At 53.5% G+C, this 20,935-nt stretch overlaps 5 protein-coding genes across 5 annotated transcripts; 2 read left to right on the forward strand and 3 right to left on the reverse strand.

Moving 5' to 3' along the window:
• Positions 1-498: 498 nt before the first annotated feature.
• On the forward strand, positions 499-7,906 carry HMPREF1541_08775 (uncharacterized protein; the record flags this gene model as incomplete). The annotated part of the gene is made up of 3 exons (XM_008723093.1): positions 499-594; positions 652-683; positions 736-7,906. The coding sequence occupies 3 exons, from the start codon at positions 499-501 to the stop codon at positions 7,904-7,906; spliced, it is 7,299 nt and encodes a 2,432-aa protein (XP_008721315.1).
• A 3,967-nt stretch (positions 7,907-11,873) lies between these two features.
• HMPREF1541_08776 (uncharacterized protein) lies at positions 11,874-12,851 on the forward strand (the record flags this gene model as incomplete). Its single annotated transcript, XM_008723094.1, has 1 exon — positions 11,874-12,851. One exon carries the CDS (start codon positions 11,874-11,876, stop codon positions 12,849-12,851), a length of 978 nt encoding a protein of 325 aa, XP_008721316.1.
• A 163-nt stretch (positions 12,852-13,014) lies between these two features.
• On the reverse strand, positions 13,015-14,507 carry HMPREF1541_08777 (uncharacterized protein; the record flags this gene model as incomplete). The annotated part of the gene is made up of 4 exons (XM_008723095.1): positions 13,015-13,185; positions 13,264-13,397; positions 13,662-14,029; positions 14,122-14,507. 4 exons carry the CDS (start codon positions 14,505-14,507, stop codon positions 13,015-13,017), a joined length of 1,059 nt encoding a protein of 352 aa, XP_008721317.1.
• Positions 14,508-15,762: 1,255 nt separating this feature from the next.
• HMPREF1541_08778 (dTDP-4-dehydrorhamnose reductase) lies at positions 15,763-16,791 on the reverse strand (the record flags this gene model as incomplete). Its single annotated transcript, XM_008723096.1, has 3 exons — positions 15,763-16,499; positions 16,546-16,565; positions 16,610-16,791. 3 exons carry the CDS (start codon positions 16,789-16,791, stop codon positions 15,763-15,765), a joined length of 939 nt encoding a protein of 312 aa, XP_008721318.1.
• A 2,988-nt stretch (positions 16,792-19,779) lies between these two features.
• On the reverse strand, positions 19,780-20,895 carry HMPREF1541_08779 (uncharacterized protein; the record flags this gene model as incomplete). Its single annotated transcript, XM_008723097.1, has 2 exons — positions 19,780-19,939; positions 20,009-20,895. The coding sequence occupies 2 exons, from the start codon at positions 20,893-20,895 to the stop codon at positions 19,780-19,782; spliced, it is 1,047 nt and encodes a 348-aa protein (XP_008721319.1).
• Positions 20,896-20,935: the final 40 nt, after the last annotated feature.

Below are 20,935 nucleotides of genomic sequence, written 5' to 3' on the forward strand. Positions count from 1 at the left end.
TAAATGATCCAGCACAGCTGTTATATGTTTCGCTGCTATTGATGACGAACAGCGCTCGTTGCACCGCCTTCTGATAAGTATGTACAGTGGTCAGGCCTATGCCAGAGCGTGTTCTTGAACGCAACAACGGTGTTCGAGACGACGGCGGCGGCGATTGGAGAACCCCTGTGAGCTTGATAGGCTACAGGAGACAGCCCCGCGCGCGGGCGGCGGTGGGCAAGCACTTTCGCCCAGAATTGGCATGTCATATCCTCTCCTCTCGGTAGGAGCTTACTCATCGCACTCCAGGCTTCCACGCCGATTACTACACCTGCAGATGCTTGCCTCCTGTCTTTCGCCCGTAGACACTTCCGGAAGTTGGGTTTTCCACCCTCGGCTTCAGCAGATGTTCGCCTGAATCTGTGCGTTTGCGTCTCCACTCTGCGCACACCGCTCTACCTTCAAGCCGACCTCAAGATGACCTAGAATTGCGCTTCTCGGGGCCTCCGTCGCGACACGATGGACGACAATATTCTCGGCGAGGACCTTCCTCTGCCACCCACACGGCTCTTTGAGCGGCTAGCTCATGTACCCAACTACACATGGGACCAGTCGGTGCGTTGATCCCCTCGAGCATGCCGGCTTCACTTCGATTACTGACTGCGCCTATAGTTCGCGCCATTCCACTCCACATACGACCACTGGTAAGCATCCAGTTGACCGATAGTTTTCACGCCTGGCTAACAGTAACACTAGGCACGTCTTCGGCATCTTACACAACCCGGACGTAGATGGTCCGACCACCTCGAGCAGCTTCCTGACCTCTAGATCGACCCGTTCAGGGTCCGCGCGCGGCTCTCCGAAAGTTGATCACAGGCCCTCGCTGAGGCATACGCATTGGAGCAGTATTAGCGGCACCTCAGAAAGTAGCGACTTCTCATCTTCGAAGGAAGAGCCGGACATGATATGGATCCCCGTTGTTGCAAGAATCAGCACTCATATGCTCAAGCTTGAACGGGAGTACAACTTTTACAAATCAATCATCAAACAAGATGACCCCGACTGCATCCATATCGGCCGACCGATCGACATCTTCCGCCTGCCTACCACTCCTGGAGATGCACACTCGATGATCGTTTGTGTATACGAAGCCCCTGGCATAAATCATCTGCGCGAGATTACCGATTTTGGACCTGCATTTTTCGGTCTCCAAAGCCGTAAGAAGAGTGTGAATCCTGAGAATAGTGGTCAGATTGACCTGGCGTCCTTTCTCGACTTTGCTATAGGCACCTGCGAGTGTCTCGAGCTTCTTCATCACGGCGCTAAGACGGTTCACGGAGAGATCCGGCAAGATACTTTTCACTGGTCGAAAGAGGCAAACGTTGTCAAGCTGATGAATTGCGGCAGTGGACCAAGATCCTTCGAGAATCTGCTGTCCAGCGAAGGCTGGGCAACATTAAGCAAAGAGCTGGGTGTTAAGAACAAGCTTCAGTTCATTGCTCCAGAACAGACTGGCCGACTGCCAGCGGAACCTGACAGCAGGACCGACATCTACAGCCTTGGAGTCCTTTTCTGGACTATTCTCACAGGCCAACCCGCATTCAACGCCGACACACCTATCGATATTGTTCAGAAAGTGCTCAGCAGCCGTCTCCCCCTAGCCTCATCCATCAGAATCGACATCCCTGATGTCATTTCCCGCATCATTGCCAAGATGACCCAGAAGCAGATGGATGCGCGATACCATTCAATTAGTGGCTTGAAGTATGATCTGACGCAAGTCCAGATGGCTCTGGGAGAAGGCGACCAGGAAAAAGTTGCGACTTACAAAATCGGGGAGCATGATGTTTCGTCGTTCTTCATCCTTCCATCTAAACAATTTGGCCGAAACAGTGACCACGAGCGCATCGTCAAGATCATTGACAAGGTCTACAAACGTCAAAGTCAGAGCGCTATTCGAAGTGGTCCAAACACGCACCTACTCCTCAGCAACACTTCTAATTCGTCAGTGTCAGAAGAGAGGCTGGATGTCGACATTGCCGATACTGATTCCTCCAGCTCCTACAGTCTGCGCGAAACGAGGAGCAACTCGACTACTGTCGGTCTCGAAACTGCTCCCTACGCAATGTCCGGTGCATTCAAAGACCATAGGCATTTCCAAGGTGTCGGACGAGGCATTGCCGAGGCCAGAACGAACTCCCTCGATGTCTCAGATCGCGATAGCAGCTTCTCCGGTGGTTTTTCTCAGCAGTCAGATTCGCTTGGGACCATGTCTCGTCGCCGCAACAGTCATAAATGGAAAGCCAAGGGTAAGACTGATGTGATCTCGGTTCTTGGTGCGCAAGGAGTAGGGAAGTCGCTTCTTGTAAAATCAGTCCAGCCGCACATTCGCCGTCATGGTTACTTCGCAATGGCGAGGTTCGATCGCGCGAGGCCTACACCATTCGAGCCACTCATCAAAGTCATGAGTAGCTTATTTCGCCAAATTTTCTCCGAGCGCGATGTCAGCACCTCTTACCACGAGCATTTACGTTCTCATGTTCGCCCGCTGTGGAATGTTCTGCATAGTGTCTTGGATCTGCCCGAAAGTCTTTTGGACACGACTGCGCCCTCGAAGAAGATCATGCTTGCAACGGGCAACAGTGATCTAGGGACACCTAGCATTAAGACAGAGGAAACGAGGCCCGCAACAGCTGCTTCGTCTAACGCGAATGTCACGGGGGTTCGTGACGCAAATGACTTCCTACGTGGTCCTGCCAGTACCAAGTCTATCCGTTTCATGCACACCTATGTGGATGTCCTTCGGCTCATGTCCAGCGGCAAGGTCATTTGTCTTTGTCTGGACGACTTTCATGCTACCGACAATGATTCCCTTGAGCTAGTGCTTCACATCATCAAGAGCAAGATTCCAGTGGTCTTCCTTCTTGCTAGCCGTGCGGATCAAGAAGGTGTCCCTGAGTCTGCTCGTAAAGTGATGGAGCAAGATGCGTCATACCGCCTTGAGTTGACCAACTTGAAGGAAAAACATGTTTTCGAATATGTTGCGGAAACCATGTCACAGCCCGTCGAGACAGTGCTGCCACTTGCAGCTGTCGTTTTTGAAAAATCTCGCGGCAATCCCTTTCTTGTTCGTGAGATACTTCAGCTATGCTACCAACGCGATTGTTTGTGGTATGACTGGAGGAGCTCTGGATGGCAGTTTGATCTTGATAAGATCTTCACCGAAATGAGTTCCGCTGATTCCCCAGGAACGCTCGACGACACATTTATTACGAAGAAGATGCAACTGCTATCTCCCGCTCCCCGGGCTATTCTGGCATGGGCCTCCTTGATCGGAGCCTCGTTTTCTTTCCGGTTGGTGCAAGAGATCTTGACCGGCCAATACTTTTACAGCAGTGGCCGAGACCAGGGTCACGACTTCACGTGCCCTAAGACCTTTCAGCAATGGAACTTGACCGAATCAGAATGCATTGATGGCTTGCAGAAGCTTATGAACATGTATATGATCGTACCAGGCGACTCGGACGACGAGTTCCGCTTTACGCACTCTCGCGTTCTTCGTGCTGCTAATGATATGAGAGAATGCCAGAACACTACCAAGATGCATTTCATCATCACGCAAGCAATGATGAGCTACCTCAGCGAATGTCGGTACAACCTCTACCCGCTGGCGCGTCACATATGCCTGTGTGCCGATATCATCAAAGAAAGAATTCCCAACCGTATTAGGTACCGAGATGTTCTTTGGCGCGGTGCCCAAAAAGCTGTCGAATCTGGTGCAAAATCTACCGCCTTGTGGTACTACCAGACGAGTATCGCTCTACTGCAAAATGACAAGTGGAACGCCGACAACCCTGATGTATTCTACGACGAGTCCTTGCAGCTTTGTGTCAATACAAGCGAAATCTTGTACGCACTGAAAAAGGACGACGAGGCTCTAGAAATGCTCATGGAAACTTTCACCAATGCCCGGTGCGATGCAGACAGAACAAGGTCCTACATCCTGAAAGGCCGCATTTACTCGCGAAAGGGCCAATATGATGTTGCTTTTGCGAAACTCAAGGAATGCCTGGCTGGCCTTGGCCTCCCACTGCCTGACAAGTCTTGGACTGAGCTTGACATTGACTTCAAGAAACTCGAATATAAGTTCCGGAACCTTGACCGTGCAGCACTTGTGCGCAGACCATTGAGTGAGGCCAAAGCAGATATCGCCCTGGGTACTGTCCTGAGCGACATGCTTGGTGCCGCGTACTGGTTTGATAGCAAATTATGGTACCAGATTGTCATCAACTTCATCGACATTGTGGTGGAGCGAGGAAATATCGTGCAAGCTGGCGTTGGGTTTACCATGCTGGCCGCTGCGAGCATCGGTCGTTTCAAAGACTTTCAACTTGCAATGCTCTATGGCGAGACTGCCCAAGACTACTTCACCGCCTACGACGATGTCTGGACCAGAGGCCGCGGCTGGACTCTCTACACACTGTTCGTGGGTCATTTCCGGACTCCTATCAGAAATTTATTGCCTGTCCTTGAGAATGCACTCGAGTACTCCATGGCGTCCGAAGATCGATTTATCAGTATACTCAATGTAGGTGCGATGGCACTCACTCGGCTTTGGGCAGGCCAAGACGTCGCAGAAATTGAAGCTTTCTGTAGTTATGGGCCCGAAGAGTGGGATGACTGGGAGTTGGACATGAGAGGTGGAGCCATCCTCCTTGCGACTCGTCAGACAGTACGAGCATTGCAGGGGAAGACCAAAGTCAACAACGTTGACACTATGCTGGATGATGATTCGTTCAAAAAGTCAACATGGATGGAGACTGTCAAGCAACATGCCTCCAACCCTCATCGACCTAGCGACCTCTTCGACGCCATCACTATTTCGGTCTACTTCATGTACGAGCAGATTGACTATGTTGTTGAGACAGGCCGGAGACTGATCAGCACTACCCTCGACGATCTCTGGTCCAATAGACCTTGTGCGGCGGTACGATTCTATCTCTGTATGGCGCTCATGTGCAAAGCATGGGATATGCCAGACATGGCTGATCGGCTTCCTCTGCTCGAGGAAGCCCGAACGCTGAAGGCATGGATCGACAACTGGGGTAGTGCTTACGACGTTAACTATCTCGCCTGGTCCCACCTCATGGCCTCGGCTATAGCATGTGCTGCTCGAGACTTTCCCAACATTATCAACAACATCGAGATAGCCATCGACCACTGTCAGGTGCATGGCTTTGCTCTCGAAGAGGCAATCGCTGTGGAGATGCAAGCTGAGTTTCTCCTCGAACGCGGTGCAAAGAGAGCTGGCAAAGTCATGATTCAAGAAGCTATGGCAGCCTACAACAGAATCAGTGCCGTGGGCAAGGCGAAATTCCTTGCCGAACGACATGAGTGGCTGCTGAAGACTGCCACAACCACACGGGCGGTTGACATGGGAGTTCAGACTATGGACGTAGCCGACTTCGTGGGCAACGAGGAGCAAAGCAAGCGCGAATATACAAAGAATTGGGTTGAACCTAAACAAGTCAATGGATCACCTCACGACGTATCTGGTCTCGGGCTCGATATCTTGGATTTGACCTCTATTCTTGAGTTTTCGAGGATCATCAGCTCCGAACTACAGATCAACTCGCTGTTGTCGAAAATGGTGTCTGTGATTCTGGAGTCTGTGGGTGGCCAAGCAGAGTTCTGTGCGATCGTCATCGACTCGGAAGAGCAAGGTTGGTGCGTTGCTGCGAGCGCTGATCACGACACTGGCGTCAAGACATATCCTGATGGCATTCCATTCTCGGAAGTAGACGACCAGGCCGCTCAGCAGATCACCCACTATGTGCTCAGGACCAAAGAAACAGTCTTTCTGCAAAACGTTCTCGAGGATGACCGATTCTCGAATGTTGGCGAGCCATACCTGGCACGAAACCCTGGTGGACGGGCGATAATCACGATTCCCATTGTCCAGGCTGAACATCTCATGGGCGTGATCCATCTCGAAGGTCGGCCTCACGCGTTCACGCAGCGCAATCATGTCGTCTTGAACCTCTTGACAAACCAGGTTGCAATCTCACTCGGCAACGCGTTACTGTATCGTAAGGTGCGCAAAGTCAGTGCTTCTAATGCTAGCATGGTTGAGTCTCAAAAGCGTGCGCTCGTGGCAGCTCGAGAAGCAGAGGCCAAGGCCAAAAAGGCTGAGGCCGAAGCTATGCACAACGTGAAGCTCAAGGAAGAGGCGGCGAAAGCAAAGTCGATCTTCCTAGCCAATGTCAGTCATGAGCTCCGAACGCCTCTAAACGGCGTTATTGGCATGTCTGAGCTCCTGAAAGGCACGCCTCTAGGGAAAGACCAAGAAGGTTATGCGGACAGCATTCGCGTCTGTGCTGACACCTTGCTCACCGTCATCAACGATATCCTCGACTTCTCCAAGCTCGAGGCTGGCAAAATGCAGATGTTCACAGTTCCGCTCAATCTCAAGGAGACCATCACAGAAGTCGTTCGCGCACTCGCCTATACCAATCAGGAACACGGACTCAACACGGTTGAAGATCTTCAAATTGACGACAATCTCGTGCTCGGCGATCCCGTTCGGCTCCATCAAATCTTCATGAATCTTCTCAGCAATGCCTACAAGTTTACGCCACATGGGTCCGTTACAATCCGAGCTCGAAAGGTTGCAGAGACGGGCCAGAAGGTCAAGATCACTTGCTCCGTCGCAGACACGGGGATTGGTATTAGCGAAGAACAACTTGCTCGGCTCTTCCAACCCTTCTCGCAAGCTGACTCCTCGACTGCACGGTCTTATGGCGGCTCAGGTCTTGGCCTGTCCATCTGTAAAGCTATGATTGAGAACGTACTTGGCGGCAAGATCTGGATAGAATCCACACCTGGCGTCGGAACCACAGTATCGTTCACACTTACGTTCCGGAAAGCGCCCAAAGACAGCGCAGTTCCCGACATGAAAATTGCTGCCAAAGACCCAGATCCAATGGCCAATTGGTCACAAGCCGCCAGTCCTGCCGGTGTGGACGAGAACAAAGACCCGATGCCAGCCCACCTGGATCTGTCGCGGATTCCCAAAGAAGATCTGCGGGTCTGCATTGCCGAAGACAACGCTATTAACCGGAAGATTGCTATATCCTTTGTCAACAAGATTGGCCTCAAATGCGAAGCTTACGAGGACGGCAAGCTCGCCTATGAAGCTCTGCAGCGAAAGTCAAAGGAAGGCGAACCATTCCACTTGGTCCTCATGGACGTTCAAATGCCTGTTCTCGACGGATATGAAGCCACGAAGGCGATTCGCAAAGATTCGGACCCGAATGTCAATAAGGTCCTCATCATCGCGATGACAGCCTCAGCAATCCGAGGTGATAGAGAAAAGTGTCTCGAGGCAGGCATGAACGACTATCTTGCCAAGCCAGTACGGCAGAACGTGCTGAAGAGCATGTTGGACGAATACATGACCGACACGCAGGCAGCCAGAACTGCTGCCGCTGATGGCGGGACCACCACCAAGGTCACGCCCGGCGATAAAGCCTCGGGTCAAAGTGGACAGGAGCAAGCCAAGCAGCAGGAAGCGCAAGGCAAGCAAGCTGTCAACGGGGTCGAGGCCGCCAGTCTGAGTTCGAGAAGGCCGATCAAGAAACATCGCGACCATAGTCACCTGTCGGAAACTACCAACATGGTCTCCAGCGGAAGCCCACCATCGGGCAAACGAGAAACGGACGAGTTGGGCAAGATCTCGCGCGAACAATTGTCGGAGAAGCCGCGTAGTATGACGCACGAGAACCTACAGCAGGCGTTGAGCCAGCTTGACGGGAATGCTAATGGTGCTGTTGAAGGCGAGGGAGGAAACAAGAATAACGGAGGCGCCGTGCAGCTGGACGGCGAGCAGCGGGCTGAGACGAATGGCGAGCGGCCGACCAGTGGTTGAAAAGAGAAGAGAAGGCAATTCACAAAAGGTTGCGGAAATGGGGGTCCTGGTCGTTTTCACGGCGCATCAATTCATTTAGCGAGGGTGTTCGCGCAACGCGACTACGGGGGAATGGATTGAATTGGTCTTCACATGATTGTATAGTTATAGGGTATAGGGTACAGCACCAGCCAGCCAGCCACTGTAGGGTTGCGACACGGCATTTGTTTACGCTCGAAGTAACCAAGGATTAAGGAGGGGCCTCTGGAAAATAAAAATGTCGTTATGAATCCAGTCGAATCATCTCTTCGACGACTCCATGAATGTGTGCTTTGATGGGCGGTGCGGGCCGGATGGTTCTGCAAATATATTTCGTCGCCTTCCTACGCAGGACAGTGAAAGCTATTGGCGTACCTACTCTGCCAAAAGACTGTGGAATACGGTTGTCTTTGTTGACTGTATTGATGCATGGTACACCGCACGAGGGCTTTGGGTCTTCGGGCGCGTAGTGACTGACCCCTCTTCCTGCATGAGCATCGTGGTCATTGGCAGAAGAGAAGCAGCAACGACGGAAGACCGTGTAGTGTAGTAATCGTAAATTAACGGAAACCACCTCGGCTTTGTATGTACCGTATCTATCTGTTTCCCTGCCCCTTTCGTCCAATGCACCAGAGACTATCATATCCCACTCTAGTGCCCACGCCAACGATAACCGCTGCGCATCGCGTGTTCCCTGCATACGGTACATACCACTTCAGAAATTCCACCGCGGAATTCCTTCCTCATTCTGGGACTGCCCGCTCCCATCATGGCCCTGTTTGGGGAAATGCACCAGGTAAGCTTCGTTCGGTTCGTTGGGCTCTTTCCGGCTTTCGCTTGAGTGCTTTCAAGCCAATTAGGTCGGCGTTGCGGTAGGCCATTGCAGGGGCATCGGGTCTTTTTGTTCGGAGCGGATCACTTGCAGCTTTTTCTTGTACGAGAGCCTGCTCGGCGGTATCTTGGTGTCGGCTGAGGGCGGCGTTGTTCCCATTTGGGCGTATGCTGCGCTGGCGTGACGGGCACGGCAAGTGAGCTTCCTGCTCAGGAAGGAGGGAGAGCTTTCGATTGCGTGATGGACGAATTGGGAGTATGCATCTAAAGTTCCTCCTGCTGAGAGTTTTCCGGACTAGATCTCGTTGAGAGGGGACCAACAAGCGATGACCCGATTTGTGAGGTGGTGACGAGGTGTCTTCGACTACCGCGAGAAGGAGTAAGAAGAGGAAAGAAAGTTGCTGGATCCAGAGATAAGATGTGCTTTCGATGAGAACATTTACGAAAGGGGCATTTGCATGACCGCCTTTTTGGGACGTCGGATCTCCTGGTGGACGGAAGGTGAAGTTTCCCAAGCACTCACAGAGCGAGTCTCGCTGGAACCCTCAGCATGATTGGCAGCCCATTTGAGCTCACACTTCTTGACTCCCTCTTATTCTGACGTGCGATCTTTGTGCCCGTGGTGATCCTGATTTACCTTCGAGGAATGCTTTTCTGGCTGGGGCGGATGCGTGGTGGACATGAATATAATGAGCGTGGAGGTATTTCAACATGTTGGGTCCGCCGAGAGCTGGGAGAGTCAACCCGCGCGGGGGAGAAAATTGTCGATTACGAGTACACTTCATTTCTGGATACAAAGTTCATCAAGGTACAGTCGAGCCAATCGTGGTTTCCAGTGACCACGAAGCAGATTTTCAGCATGAGGGGGGAAAGGAAAAGATGGAGGAGGTGCTGCTTCCCGTACTGAAGAGCTACAGCCTACAGAGAAGGAGATAGCCACTTCGCCATGAGAAAGGGCCCAGCTATTGGTAAGGAAACAGCCATCGAGAAGTGACAAACGAGCTGTTGCTGTCCTCGGCGTTGTGACGCTGTTGCAACTGACTTCAGCTGCTGTCGTGATTGGATTCCGACACGGTGAGGGCGACAGCGCGAGATGACTCCTGCATTTAGTTGAAGGACCAGGGGTTGTGCTCGTCGTCGCAAGATAGAACTGCGTGTGGTAGTCAAGGACATCGAAAGCCAACGCTCGAGGAGGTTATAGGCAAGTGACTTACCGCGGACGGACATGTTCCAACCGATCGTCTCTGTACGAACAGGGTTGTACATGAGCGATAGAACTTCGCGTCGCAGGATACAGCTATACACGGTCCTCGAGGACGATGAAAGGCATTCTTGCAATCGGAAAGAGTATGAGTATTGCTGCTTCTGGACGTTGGGTGGGTTTCGTCGCTGGGATGATTGTCGAGTAGTATGCGTACCGAGTACGAAGGGAACGCTCGTCGCATAATGCTACTTTATCTGGTCGACCAGCAATGTGGCATGCAGCAGCCCGCTCGTCCAGTGGCCGGATCCGAACCCTTGCTGCAAGACGCTGTCACGAGAGCGCAACTTGCTCCCCAGATTGGGCTTCGAGGACAGTGAGAGCTGTTGGGTTGATGCGTCTAGGAAGAAGGCCTGCTGTAAACGTCCGCTCACGGTTGGGGCGCATGGGTTCGTACCTAGTAGAGTCACAGTGCCACATCAGAACGGTCATCGTCTCTACCCGACGTAATCGCTTCCTTGGGCGGGAGTATTTTCTGGCCTCGGGGTTTTAGAGCCCTCCTGGATTACTCACGGTGGCTGATAGTACTATAGTGGGCACAAAGTGGGATCACCGCCTCCATCTCCCCGGAGTACGTGGCGCCGGCCTCGCACAGGGGTGCGAGGTAAGCAGACGCAGCTAGACAACGGAGATGGACCATGAAAGCAAACCAGTCTACCGACTCTGGCAGGACGACTACTGAATTCGACGCGGCTTGAGGCTGAGTGCGTGGTCTGGTGCGGCGGGCCAAGCCAACGGTCGCTGCGTGGTCTCTTGCAGCGGAGGCGGAGGCAGCACCGATATCTGGAATGGCTTACCCGCAAAGAAGAGGAGACAAGCTACAGAGGCACCTATGATACACGTCGCGTGCGCGGATTGTTGCCTCAAAACGGCTTCGATGTCGACGGAAGCTGTGGCCGTCGCAAAAATCGGTAACGCGGTTGCTGTGTTGGTCGAGATCGCTCGGGTCAGCGCTGCAGAAAGGAGAAACATGTCCGTTGGCCCAGCGGTGGCCCGGCGCCAGTTTACAGTTACAGGCACGGTTGGGATCTCTTGTGGTGGGGGCGAAACTGCACAATAAGAAGAATTCTATGCCCACGCCCGGACAGCCAAGATGTGACCCCCGTACGGTTCTGAGTCCGGCGTGTGATGCTATATCGCAGTCCAACCCAGAAAGGAAGCGAGGTTCCCGCACAGATGTCCAGAAGCCGAGATGAGCCATCCTGAGTGGGGTACTCAATTCTCGCAGGCGAGCTCGCTTAACTGGTGGCACCGCCGCCATTGTTGCCATGTGGCCGGCAGCAGTTCGGGGATACCGTGTTGGCCGTTCGTTCAGGCCTCCTCTTTGGCTTGCCCGTCTGCGCATTGACGAAACGACGACAACTGACAACGACTCCCCTCCGATGACAGATGGCTCGACAACGATGAAAGCTCAATGAGTCTCAATAACCATAAGTGCACCACCTCTCTGCAGACCCCGAGAGCAGCCCGCGATCGTCGTATCCACCACAAGCGCAAAGATGCCCCGACATTCCCGCTCCAAGCGTCGCCTAGCCCTCCAGAACCCGAGATAGACGCCGTAGTGGCCATCGCACAACTCAGCCCACGGCATTTTGACACCCAAAAACTTATACGGTAGGTCGTCGAATTCAGCAAGGCGTGATTGGAGTCGGCGACTGGACATGGCGTGCTCGACGACCTCGAGCTTCAATGAGAAGCCCGCAACTGTGGCGAAAGGCTACGTGAAAAAGAAAGGTGGGAACTAAAAAAGACTCGTCGTTGATGTGATACTCGCCCGGCTTTTGCTTCGATTTTTATCTGTTCAATATTTAGCTGCTTTGCTTCAGACTCGCTGCTCAACACAAACACAAAACACCCATGGCTGAACTCCTCGCCGCCCTCGCCTCCGGCACCATCTTCGGCTCAGCCCTAACACTCGCCGGCGTGGCGTCCCCACGAGTCATCATCGACCAGTTGCGGCTCACCAATTTCCACATGCTCCTGGCTTTCATGTCCGCCTCGGCGTGCAGCGCGGTCATCGTCGTCGCAGCAAATCATACTGGGCTTGCCAGGCTCGGCCATCGGAAGGACAGCAGTCTCGGGGTGCTGGGGAGATATGATGGAAATATCATCGGAGGGGCGTTGCAAGGGGTGGGCATGGCATTGACGGGCGCTTGCCCCGGCACCGTGCTCGTTCAGGCCGCAGCTGGGGTCGGTAGAGGCTTCTGGGTCATGCTCGGCGGCCTGCTCGGCGGTGCGGCGTTCGTCAAGTGGAAGAAGAAGACCGCTGCGCGGACGGACGCGCCAGAGGGAAAGCACACTATCATGCAAAAGACAGGTCTATCTGCTTCGGCCGTTGTCCTGGGCTACGAAACGCTGCTGCTGGCCGTCATCACTGCCGCCAACTCACTCGCTCCGACGGGGACTTACTTCCTGAACCCGGCTGTAGGCGGCCTTCTGATCGGTGCAGCACAAGCGGCATCCGTGCTGTTCTCTAAGAAGACACTGGGGGTGAGCAGCGCCTACGAGGACGCCGGGCAGATGTTCTGGGCTCTCCTGGAAGGGAAGACGCCACCTGGCTGGGGGAATGTTGTCTTTGCTGCCGGTGTCGCCGCGGGTGCCAGGGCGACCATGCATTATGTGCCTTTCACCTTGGAAGCGATGTTGCCTGAAGTTCCTGTGTCGATTCTGGCCGCACTAATCGGCGGCTTCGCGATAATCTTTGGCGGACGCTTGGCTGGTGGATGCACGAGCGGACATGGCATCTCCGGGATGGCGACCATGTCTTTCAGTTCCTTCATCACAGTGGCGTCTATGTTCGCCGGAGGCATCGGCGCAGCTTTAGTATTATCATGACGGTACGTACCTACAAGACCTCCCGGTCGCAATTCTAGCAGTGGATACTTTTCGAGGTAGTCTCTCAACAAGACGTCTCTCTCTTGGCAAGGCTATATAACTCCCTGGAGAAGGCACCAAACAAATACATGTCAACCGGTCCAACGACCTCGACCCGTCACTTTTACACCTTGGACTTCTCCACATAGGTATTCGACCACGTCGCCTTATTCAGCTTGAGCAGCCTCGCCAGTCCAGCCGCCTCGGTATTGATGGGCGACTCCCCAGTGTACAAGAACATGTCGTAGAGCCAGCCTCCAAATGAGCAGCCGCAGAATGGCGCGACCATAGGAATCTAGCCCGCGTCAGCGATCCGACGTTTTGGTCACAGTTTGCCCCAGTATGTTCAGGCTCTCCGGGAGCACAAACTCACCCAAAAGTAGTAGCCGCCAGCCCGCCATACCTCTGGTCCATAGCCGATCATGTAGCTGACCAAGCGTGGGCCGAAATCTCGGGCGAAGTTGATCGCGTAGCCGGTCTCCCATCCGAAGCAGGCACCGATGCCAACTAAAAGAAAACGGCTGAATTAGCGAATCCGTGCTCAAAAGTGCTTCGATCGAAAAGACTGTGTGGTGACATCTTGGCTTGGGCCTCGGAGACAGTGTCATGCCCATGACGAAGATGACTTGTCTCCCAGTGCTGGACCGCAAACCAAGGACCCGAGCTGATAAAATGCCAACGCCTTCCCCAGAGAAAGCCCCTGATCAAACCTTGCAGCAACATAACGCTACTTTCTTCTGGGGTTTCAGAGGCTCGGGGCAAAAAACTTACAGATAACAAAAAATAGCCCCAGAGGCACCAACGGCCCTGCTCCCAGGTTTCCATCATCCTTCAGCGCGTAGATCATGAACATCAGAATCGTGCTGGCGATGAACTCGCTGAAGAACATGCCCGTCCTTGTCATGAAAGGCGCCGGATACGTGCAGAAGATCCCGGCGGATGCGTGGTCACTGTAACCGGGCACCGTCCTGATCCCCGCTCCGCCCTCGTACGTGTCGATCGCGGACTTGTAGTTGCCGTAGACGACCGCAGCGGCACACATGGCCCCCAGGGTCTGTGCGAGCATGTACACGGGGAACTTGCGCCAGGGGAAGCGTCGGAAGATGCAATTGGCGAATGTGACGGCGGGGTTGATGTGACTGTCCGGGAAGCGAAGGACGCTTGTCAGCTCACACATACATTATGGAGTGGAGAGGGAAAGCGGCAACGAGGTTTCAGCGGGGAGACTTACGCGCCAGATATCCCGCTGGCGTATACACCAAGCATGACACCCAAACCCCATCCCCACGAGATGGACTGGTAGTCACCTCGCTCGAAATTGGAGAGGATCACTTGAGCCACGACGCCGTCGCCGAAAAGGATCAGGATGAAGACTCCAAAGAACTCGGAAAAGGGCTCTCGCATGTAGTGGCGAAAGCGGCTCCAGCGTAGGTCGGGCTGCGCCTGTACCTTCTCCTCTCGAGAAATCTTGTGGTCAATGAGTGCGCCGTGCTCTTCGTACGCCGGTTGGCCGTCGACTGTTGTATCCCGATACTGCCGGTCATGGTGCTGGTGGTGAGAATGCTCAATTTGCTGCGTGGGAGGACTGGGAGGAGGGCTGATCTTCTTGTCGTCCATCGTGGAAGTAGCGCCGAGCGGTGGTTCTGGAAAACAGCGAGAGGGTGACACGAACGGCAGTGCTGCAAAGCTGAGGAGCCAGGTGCGGCTGTAGTATATATTTCAGGCGATGAGGGGAAGCATACCCTCCACCCCTGTCAAACCATGCATCAAAGAGCGTTGGCGATCACGAGAAGCCGTCAGATTCATACGACAGCTCCAACTCTCTTATTGGGGCCACTACTCAGCACAGAATCCGCACTTGCCCTGATCGAGGCAGTTAAGATCCGTCCTGGGCCAAACGGGTTTTTGATAGCACATCGCGCTGAGTTTGGGAGGGTGTGCCGGGGCTCACCGGATGTAAGAAATCAGAAGAGATGAATTTGCCGTTATGTCGATATCCCCGTGTGATGTGAAGCCACGCATATACGGTGGACGAGACCTACTGGTTGGAGGCCAACGGTAACACAGCCGCCAATAAAGCGACTCTTGTCAGCGTTCGAGGGTCGAAGCCAACCCCAGTATTCGGCAACGAGCATTCAGCTCGGCTGCGACGTTGTCTTCCAACCGCACATGGAGGCGTAGTCGTAGACCGACTGGAACTCCCCAGACCTGACAACTTATGGCATCGGTTGGAGGCCTGTCGGTTCACAGTATTGCTGATTAACAATGCTGACACTGCCGCGGCCTCACAACAGACCTGTGTAGCGCAGTCAACGGAGAATGCTAGGTCGACGAACGGCTGGCGCCACGTCTCTCCGTGGGCACTGTGCCCTACAGCTGCTTGGAGCGTAGCAGTACAGCGCTCGGCTTTGCCCTTAGCAGTGCATTGAAGTAGGTGCCAAGATAAAGCTATGTTGGCGCGTGGTGATCAGTTCGTACTCCGTGCATCAACACCCCTGCCCCTACCCCGCATCTCACCCGTCTTTTGTCTGGGGGCCGCATGCCGCCCGCGAGACCAGCAACGAGACTTTCTAGACAGTGTAGGCCTCCTGTAGTCGTATACACACCCGACCTGCGCTTGACATGACTCGAAGCGGTTTGCCGAGCTCGCCATGGCTCGTTGGAATGGTTTGTGTTACGTGCTTACCCGGAAAGAGAATGTGAAAGGAGATGAATATGCGTCGAGACGGTCTGGGAGGGAGGAGGGCTGAGAAGCAGTTGACATAAGAAGTTTGAGGGAATAAGAAATATATGGGTGAGCTAGGTGGCCCTTTGAGACCACCTGCTCCGGTTTCAACGGCTTATTATGTGGACATTTGTTGAAGTGGCACGCTCAGTGCCTGTATGCACCCACCTTTCGTCGCCACCAGGCCACAAAGTTAACGGTGCTGACATCGATGCCCAGGTTCTTCAGCTCCTGTGTACTCAGGTGACAGTCGTAGGGCCTCATTGTCCCGTCCGGACCAGGCTTCTTTCCGCTCTCTTTATCTGCCTCCATGTTGTCGAGCGGCAGGCCCATAATCTCGGAGAAATGCTGTACAATCTCGTGCTTCGTCATCTTGTCCTCACTTGAGAATTGCAGGACACGCGGTAAATCCTTGCCTGACGACTGCGTGTAGAGCTTCGCTATATCCGCACAAACGCGGCCAACATCTTCTGTATTTGTGGGATATCGAATAGCATAATCGTCCATCTTGACCTTCTCTTTCTGCGACCTCTGCAACGCATCCATGAGGATATTCACAGCAGACTCTTTATTGTTGTCGTGGGGGTCGGTCGAGCCATAGAGTACGGGAACTCGCAGCACGACTGCGTTCGAGGAGGTCTGGAGGACTGCGGCCTCGCCATCGAGCTTTGTCTGGCCGTAGACATTGGTGGGCGAGGGCTCCGCGTTGGCAGCGTAGGGTGCTTCACCGGGGCGACCTGGAAAGACATAATCGGTAGATATGTAGATGAGGAAGGCATTCGCGGACTGGGCGGCTTCTGCTAAGCTCTTTGTTGCTCCGACGTTCAGCTTGCGCGCGCCTTCCGGGTTGTTGGTGCACGAGTCTGGTTGCCTATCCGCTGCGCCTGCGGTCTGTCAGTGGGGGATCATAATGGAATTCCATGAGCGCACAATGCACGACGACTGATGGCCTGGACAGTTAGCAGAAGACGTTTCAACGAAGATGCACGCGTACTTGACCTCGCCGAAGAGACTGCTGACCTCGTCCGCGTTCTGTATGTCTACCTTGCGGATCTGGGGCGGAGAGGCTCTTGAAAAGCCTGTACCCACGACATTGTAGCCTGCAGCTTCAAAGGCTTTCACAACCTGTCGGCCGAGCAAGCCTGTGGCTCCGGTAACAAGCGCAGTCTGTGACATGGTGGTTGTCGATTGTGGTCACGGTGTAGGGGCCTGCGACAGGTTTCGAATTGGAGTTCTGCAATTTTTGACGCAGCTCTACGTGTAGATCGCGCGACTATTTTTCTGCAAGAGGCTATGTGTTTCGACAAGAGCTCGCTCTGCGCTCATTGTTGATTGAGTCGGAAGCACTTACTGCTTGTTCACTTTGATGAATTGGACTAAACTAGTTACGTGCTGTCTATCCGTATGGAACTCTTTGCTACCAGCAGCCCCAAAGACCTTGAGTACGAACTCTCTTCCCCAAAGTGTTGCTTCGACAACGGCAGTGATGAAAAGATGTGTTATGCAAAAATTCCAATCCGATCCGAAGACCAAATTGAGTGGTCAAAGGTTGTAGTTTCTGCCAACTGGTCAGCTCTGTTGGTAATCTGAGGTACCTGCAATGACTTACTCAACTAGCAAACAACTGCTCTCGGACGAATCTGTGGTCGTTAGGCTCGAGTGGGCGAGCTAGAGTGATCTGCTTACCCTCACTGAGACAGTTAAAACCCGTGCCTGGTACTCATTAGCCATCGCCAAACGTAGGGGTACTGGGGAGTACGCACACCTGGATAAAGAACAGAACAATGACGGCGAAGACGCGGCCGTGTTATATAATTTCCGCCCACACAGTAGACACTTTTAGCAATCTGTGTGTCGCCCCGTTCAGGGCTAGATTGCCTCTTCAGGGTGTCGAAAATAGGTCTTACGGGGATACGAATTCTGCAGAAATGTGCTAATAAAATGGAGTGAGACACTAACCACCAAGAGCGAGCTTTGGCTTGATGTTCACCCCTGCTCAGAGCTCTTCGGACATGATCGATGGCAACTGAGACTCGTTCTGTATGATGTTTAGCCTGCACATACTGCAGTGGAATTCGAGGTTTAGTATCCAACTTTCCACTCTGGTGGGCGGGGAGAGCAGTGGTGAATCGGACCACATAATTGCTGTGCAGCAAGGTACCACGCGTTACACAAGTGACCCAGATTGGATCAGGGTATATAACGGTTGCTTCGCATTCTTCACATTGAGTGCAAGGTGCTAGATCACATTCTTCGTCGACGTTGTCCTGTCGGCCAATTTAGGGAGTTAGGGATGGGAGGAATCATATTTGGGTTTGTCTTGCAACTCGATGCTCTTGCATTGCATCTTGAACTGCTGTCGCCGGCTGTACTGCTACGATCAGGCTGCAAAGAGAACTGACCAATAGCCCCTGAGCGGGAGCAATTGACTATTTGATGGCCGAAAACCGGATCTGATCTGCTCTGCCTGGACTCTGATTTTGGTGGGCCACTCGATTTGATAGGACTCTGTTTTGTTCAGGAATAGCAGTTAGGTAGGAGTCACAGGACTGTGAATATGTTTTGAGATTCATTGAGGCTACGCTGCAAGCTTCAGGGCTGCATCGTAACTGCACAAGAGCAGTGGGCACTCGAAGTCGAAACCGCAGCCAAAACCGACCTCCTGATCTCTATTCTCTAGAACCCATCCTGGAATGCTACACGACTCGATAATGTCCACGGCAGTACATGCTTGACCTTAGCCCCAGCACAAGCAGATTGAAAAGCTGTCTGCCATCGGTTCGACCGCGCTCAATTTGTCTCTTAGTACAGATGCGGTGGGCAGCTCGCGGGATCATCATCCACTGTACCTAATGACCGTGCCTCATGCACGAAGGGCCTATGTTGCCCTAGAAGCTCTGAAGGACGGAATGTAAGACGAGGCTCGGCGGGATCGATGCTTTGGACGTTCGGTTCTTTCTCTGCTCGCCCCCGCTCCCGGTCTTCCTCTTCCTCTTCTTCAGCTCCGTTCTCTGATCCACAAGTCAAGCACGAAAACATCTCTGGACCAAGTCCGCCGATCCTGCGATCTTTGAGCCCTCTCCATGGACTGCTGCCCCGTCCTCTGATCTCTCTGGCCAGCCGGACCAGTTGAGCTCCTGTCCCAGCTATCAACTTGGCGCCTACGGACGTATTGCATGCTCCATACGCAACGAGGGCGTTAAGATTAGCGCACAGGCTTAGTATTCGGCAATTGGCGCAGTCGTGATGCGGCCTGCTGGTGGGTTGGGGTAAAGCGGACACCTTGCAAGTGTAACATTGTGTGGACGAGTGAATTGATCCGTTATCGCCCGAGGACAAGTCCGGCAAACTGTTTGGGCTGGTGACAGCTGATAGCTCATCGGCTACTCGATGCTGTGGGTCGGGATATGCCATATTGCAAGGCGTGACTGATTTGCTGGCTGGCTGCCGGTATATGCTGCAGGCGAGCTAGGCTTATATCCACGGACAGAAGATTTGCACACTTATGCGAACCAACGACCAGCAAACAGCACCGAGTTTATCAAGGTTGGTCATGCATGTGGAAGCCTCGTGCCAACGAAAGTCAGGGCCACAGACAGGGAATCAACAAGCAGCAAGCTGCTGTGGTCCGCGACCGATAGCGTCGAGCGCACCATTCGCCGAAGCCACCGAATAGGAGATTGTCAACAGTTCCCGCCTCTGTCGGCCCGGCCGCCGTCGTCAAAATCTATTTCTGAGGCGCCGCAGTTTGTGTAAATCCTTGTGCCTGATTGCCAGGCATTTGGAAGAGCAGTTTATGCGGATTATCCGAATCCCGAAGAGGACCAAGAGTTAGCAGCTTGGCCCAGTGGCAACGATCCAGCCTCTCGTATTCTTTGCTAATATCTGAAACAGGCATGTCGAGCTCAATGACATGTCGCGACGGCTCTGTCTCGAATCGCCGTGTTCCAGGGACTACATGGGTACTGTCAGTACGAGGCAACACGGTCTCAAGAGAGGGATGAGTACTTCGTTTGCGTGGGTCTCCGCCAAACACGAACTCAGAGTCGAACGGTCGCGTTGTTGGCCCACTGCGCCAGGCGCCATCATCGATGTATTGCAGCTGAATCTGGAGCTTGGATTCTGGGTACAGCTGCCTGCACTATGTTAGCGATACAACAAGCATTATTCATTATTGCCATACAGCTGATCTTCGTAGGCGAAGTAAAAGAGAGGCCCGTTATGTTTGACACTCCCAATACTTTCAGCTGGCTTGCCATTCTGCGACGGCACCAATTGGCTCGATGCTGTGACAAGGATCCGGTAGCGATCCATGCCACGGTATCTGAATCTGGAGGCATTGCTTGTTAGCTCTATTTATGTAAGTAAGGCTTCCCAGCGTGCGCAGACTTACATGGAAGACAGTCTGCTGACGTGAGGAAGGGGCTTATTCCACTTCACTGCCACGATACTGCATGACCAAGGTGTTTGGAGGCTGAGCTCATCGAGCTTCCGCTGGGCACCGTTCACTGCCGACATGTAGTTTCTCGCCAGTCTGTAGGCTGCGTCGGACATGGACTTAACAGATGCAGTCTCTTTGAGACTGTTGATGTGGTCCCCAATGCGGCTTCCAGAATAGTAGCGATCAACAGCCATCGACTGGACGTCCAGGTTCTCCGACTTCCATCCTCGCATGAAGTCAGGGAAGGACGCAGGGGAAACATCGACGGTGTTGAAGCCCTGCAGCAGAACACAGAAGCCCTTGACCATCCGTAGAAGATGCCACGTGGACTTTGATAGACTTTCGATCTCGTCCAAGTCATGGTACTCTGGCGGCCTCTGGCTGTCTGAGTACTTGGCGATGACTCTGCTTGCCGCCAGGGCTGTATCAAGTTTCGAGCGATGCTCCTCGTCACCAATTACTTGACATGCCGTCAAAGCGAGTGCTGCGCTCCTCAGCCGGGCAAGTGCCGCCGTCAGCTCGCTTCGCGAGTCTCCTGTGGCAAGAGTGAGCCACGTCTCCGTGAATGCATCAAGTTCCTGGACACAGAGTCTTGCGCCAAACGCCTTGAAAGCAAAGTTCTCTTCAAGAGGTGCGATAAGAGCCTGGTCCGTAGAAGTTGCGCTGGTGATACTGTCCGTAAACGAGCCGTCGGCTGCGACTTCCCAGCCCCACGGCACAAACGCAAGTCGGGTCCCAAACAACGATGTAGAGTCGCGGGACTCTGCTGGCCACGGGCATCCGCTCACAAGCGCAAGCGCGATGTTATCATCGCTGCTTTGCGTGTTTATTCCTCCCATCGCTACAGCTAACAGACAAGGCGAAACGCGAGTTTGGCTC

This window comes from Cyphellophora europaea, assembly GCF_000365145.1.
Source record: "Cyphellophora europaea CBS 101466 unplaced genomic scaffold supercont1.9, whole genome shotgun sequence".
Classification (NCBI taxonomy): Eukaryota; Fungi; Ascomycota; class Eurotiomycetes; order Chaetothyriales; family Cyphellophoraceae; genus Cyphellophora; species Cyphellophora europaea.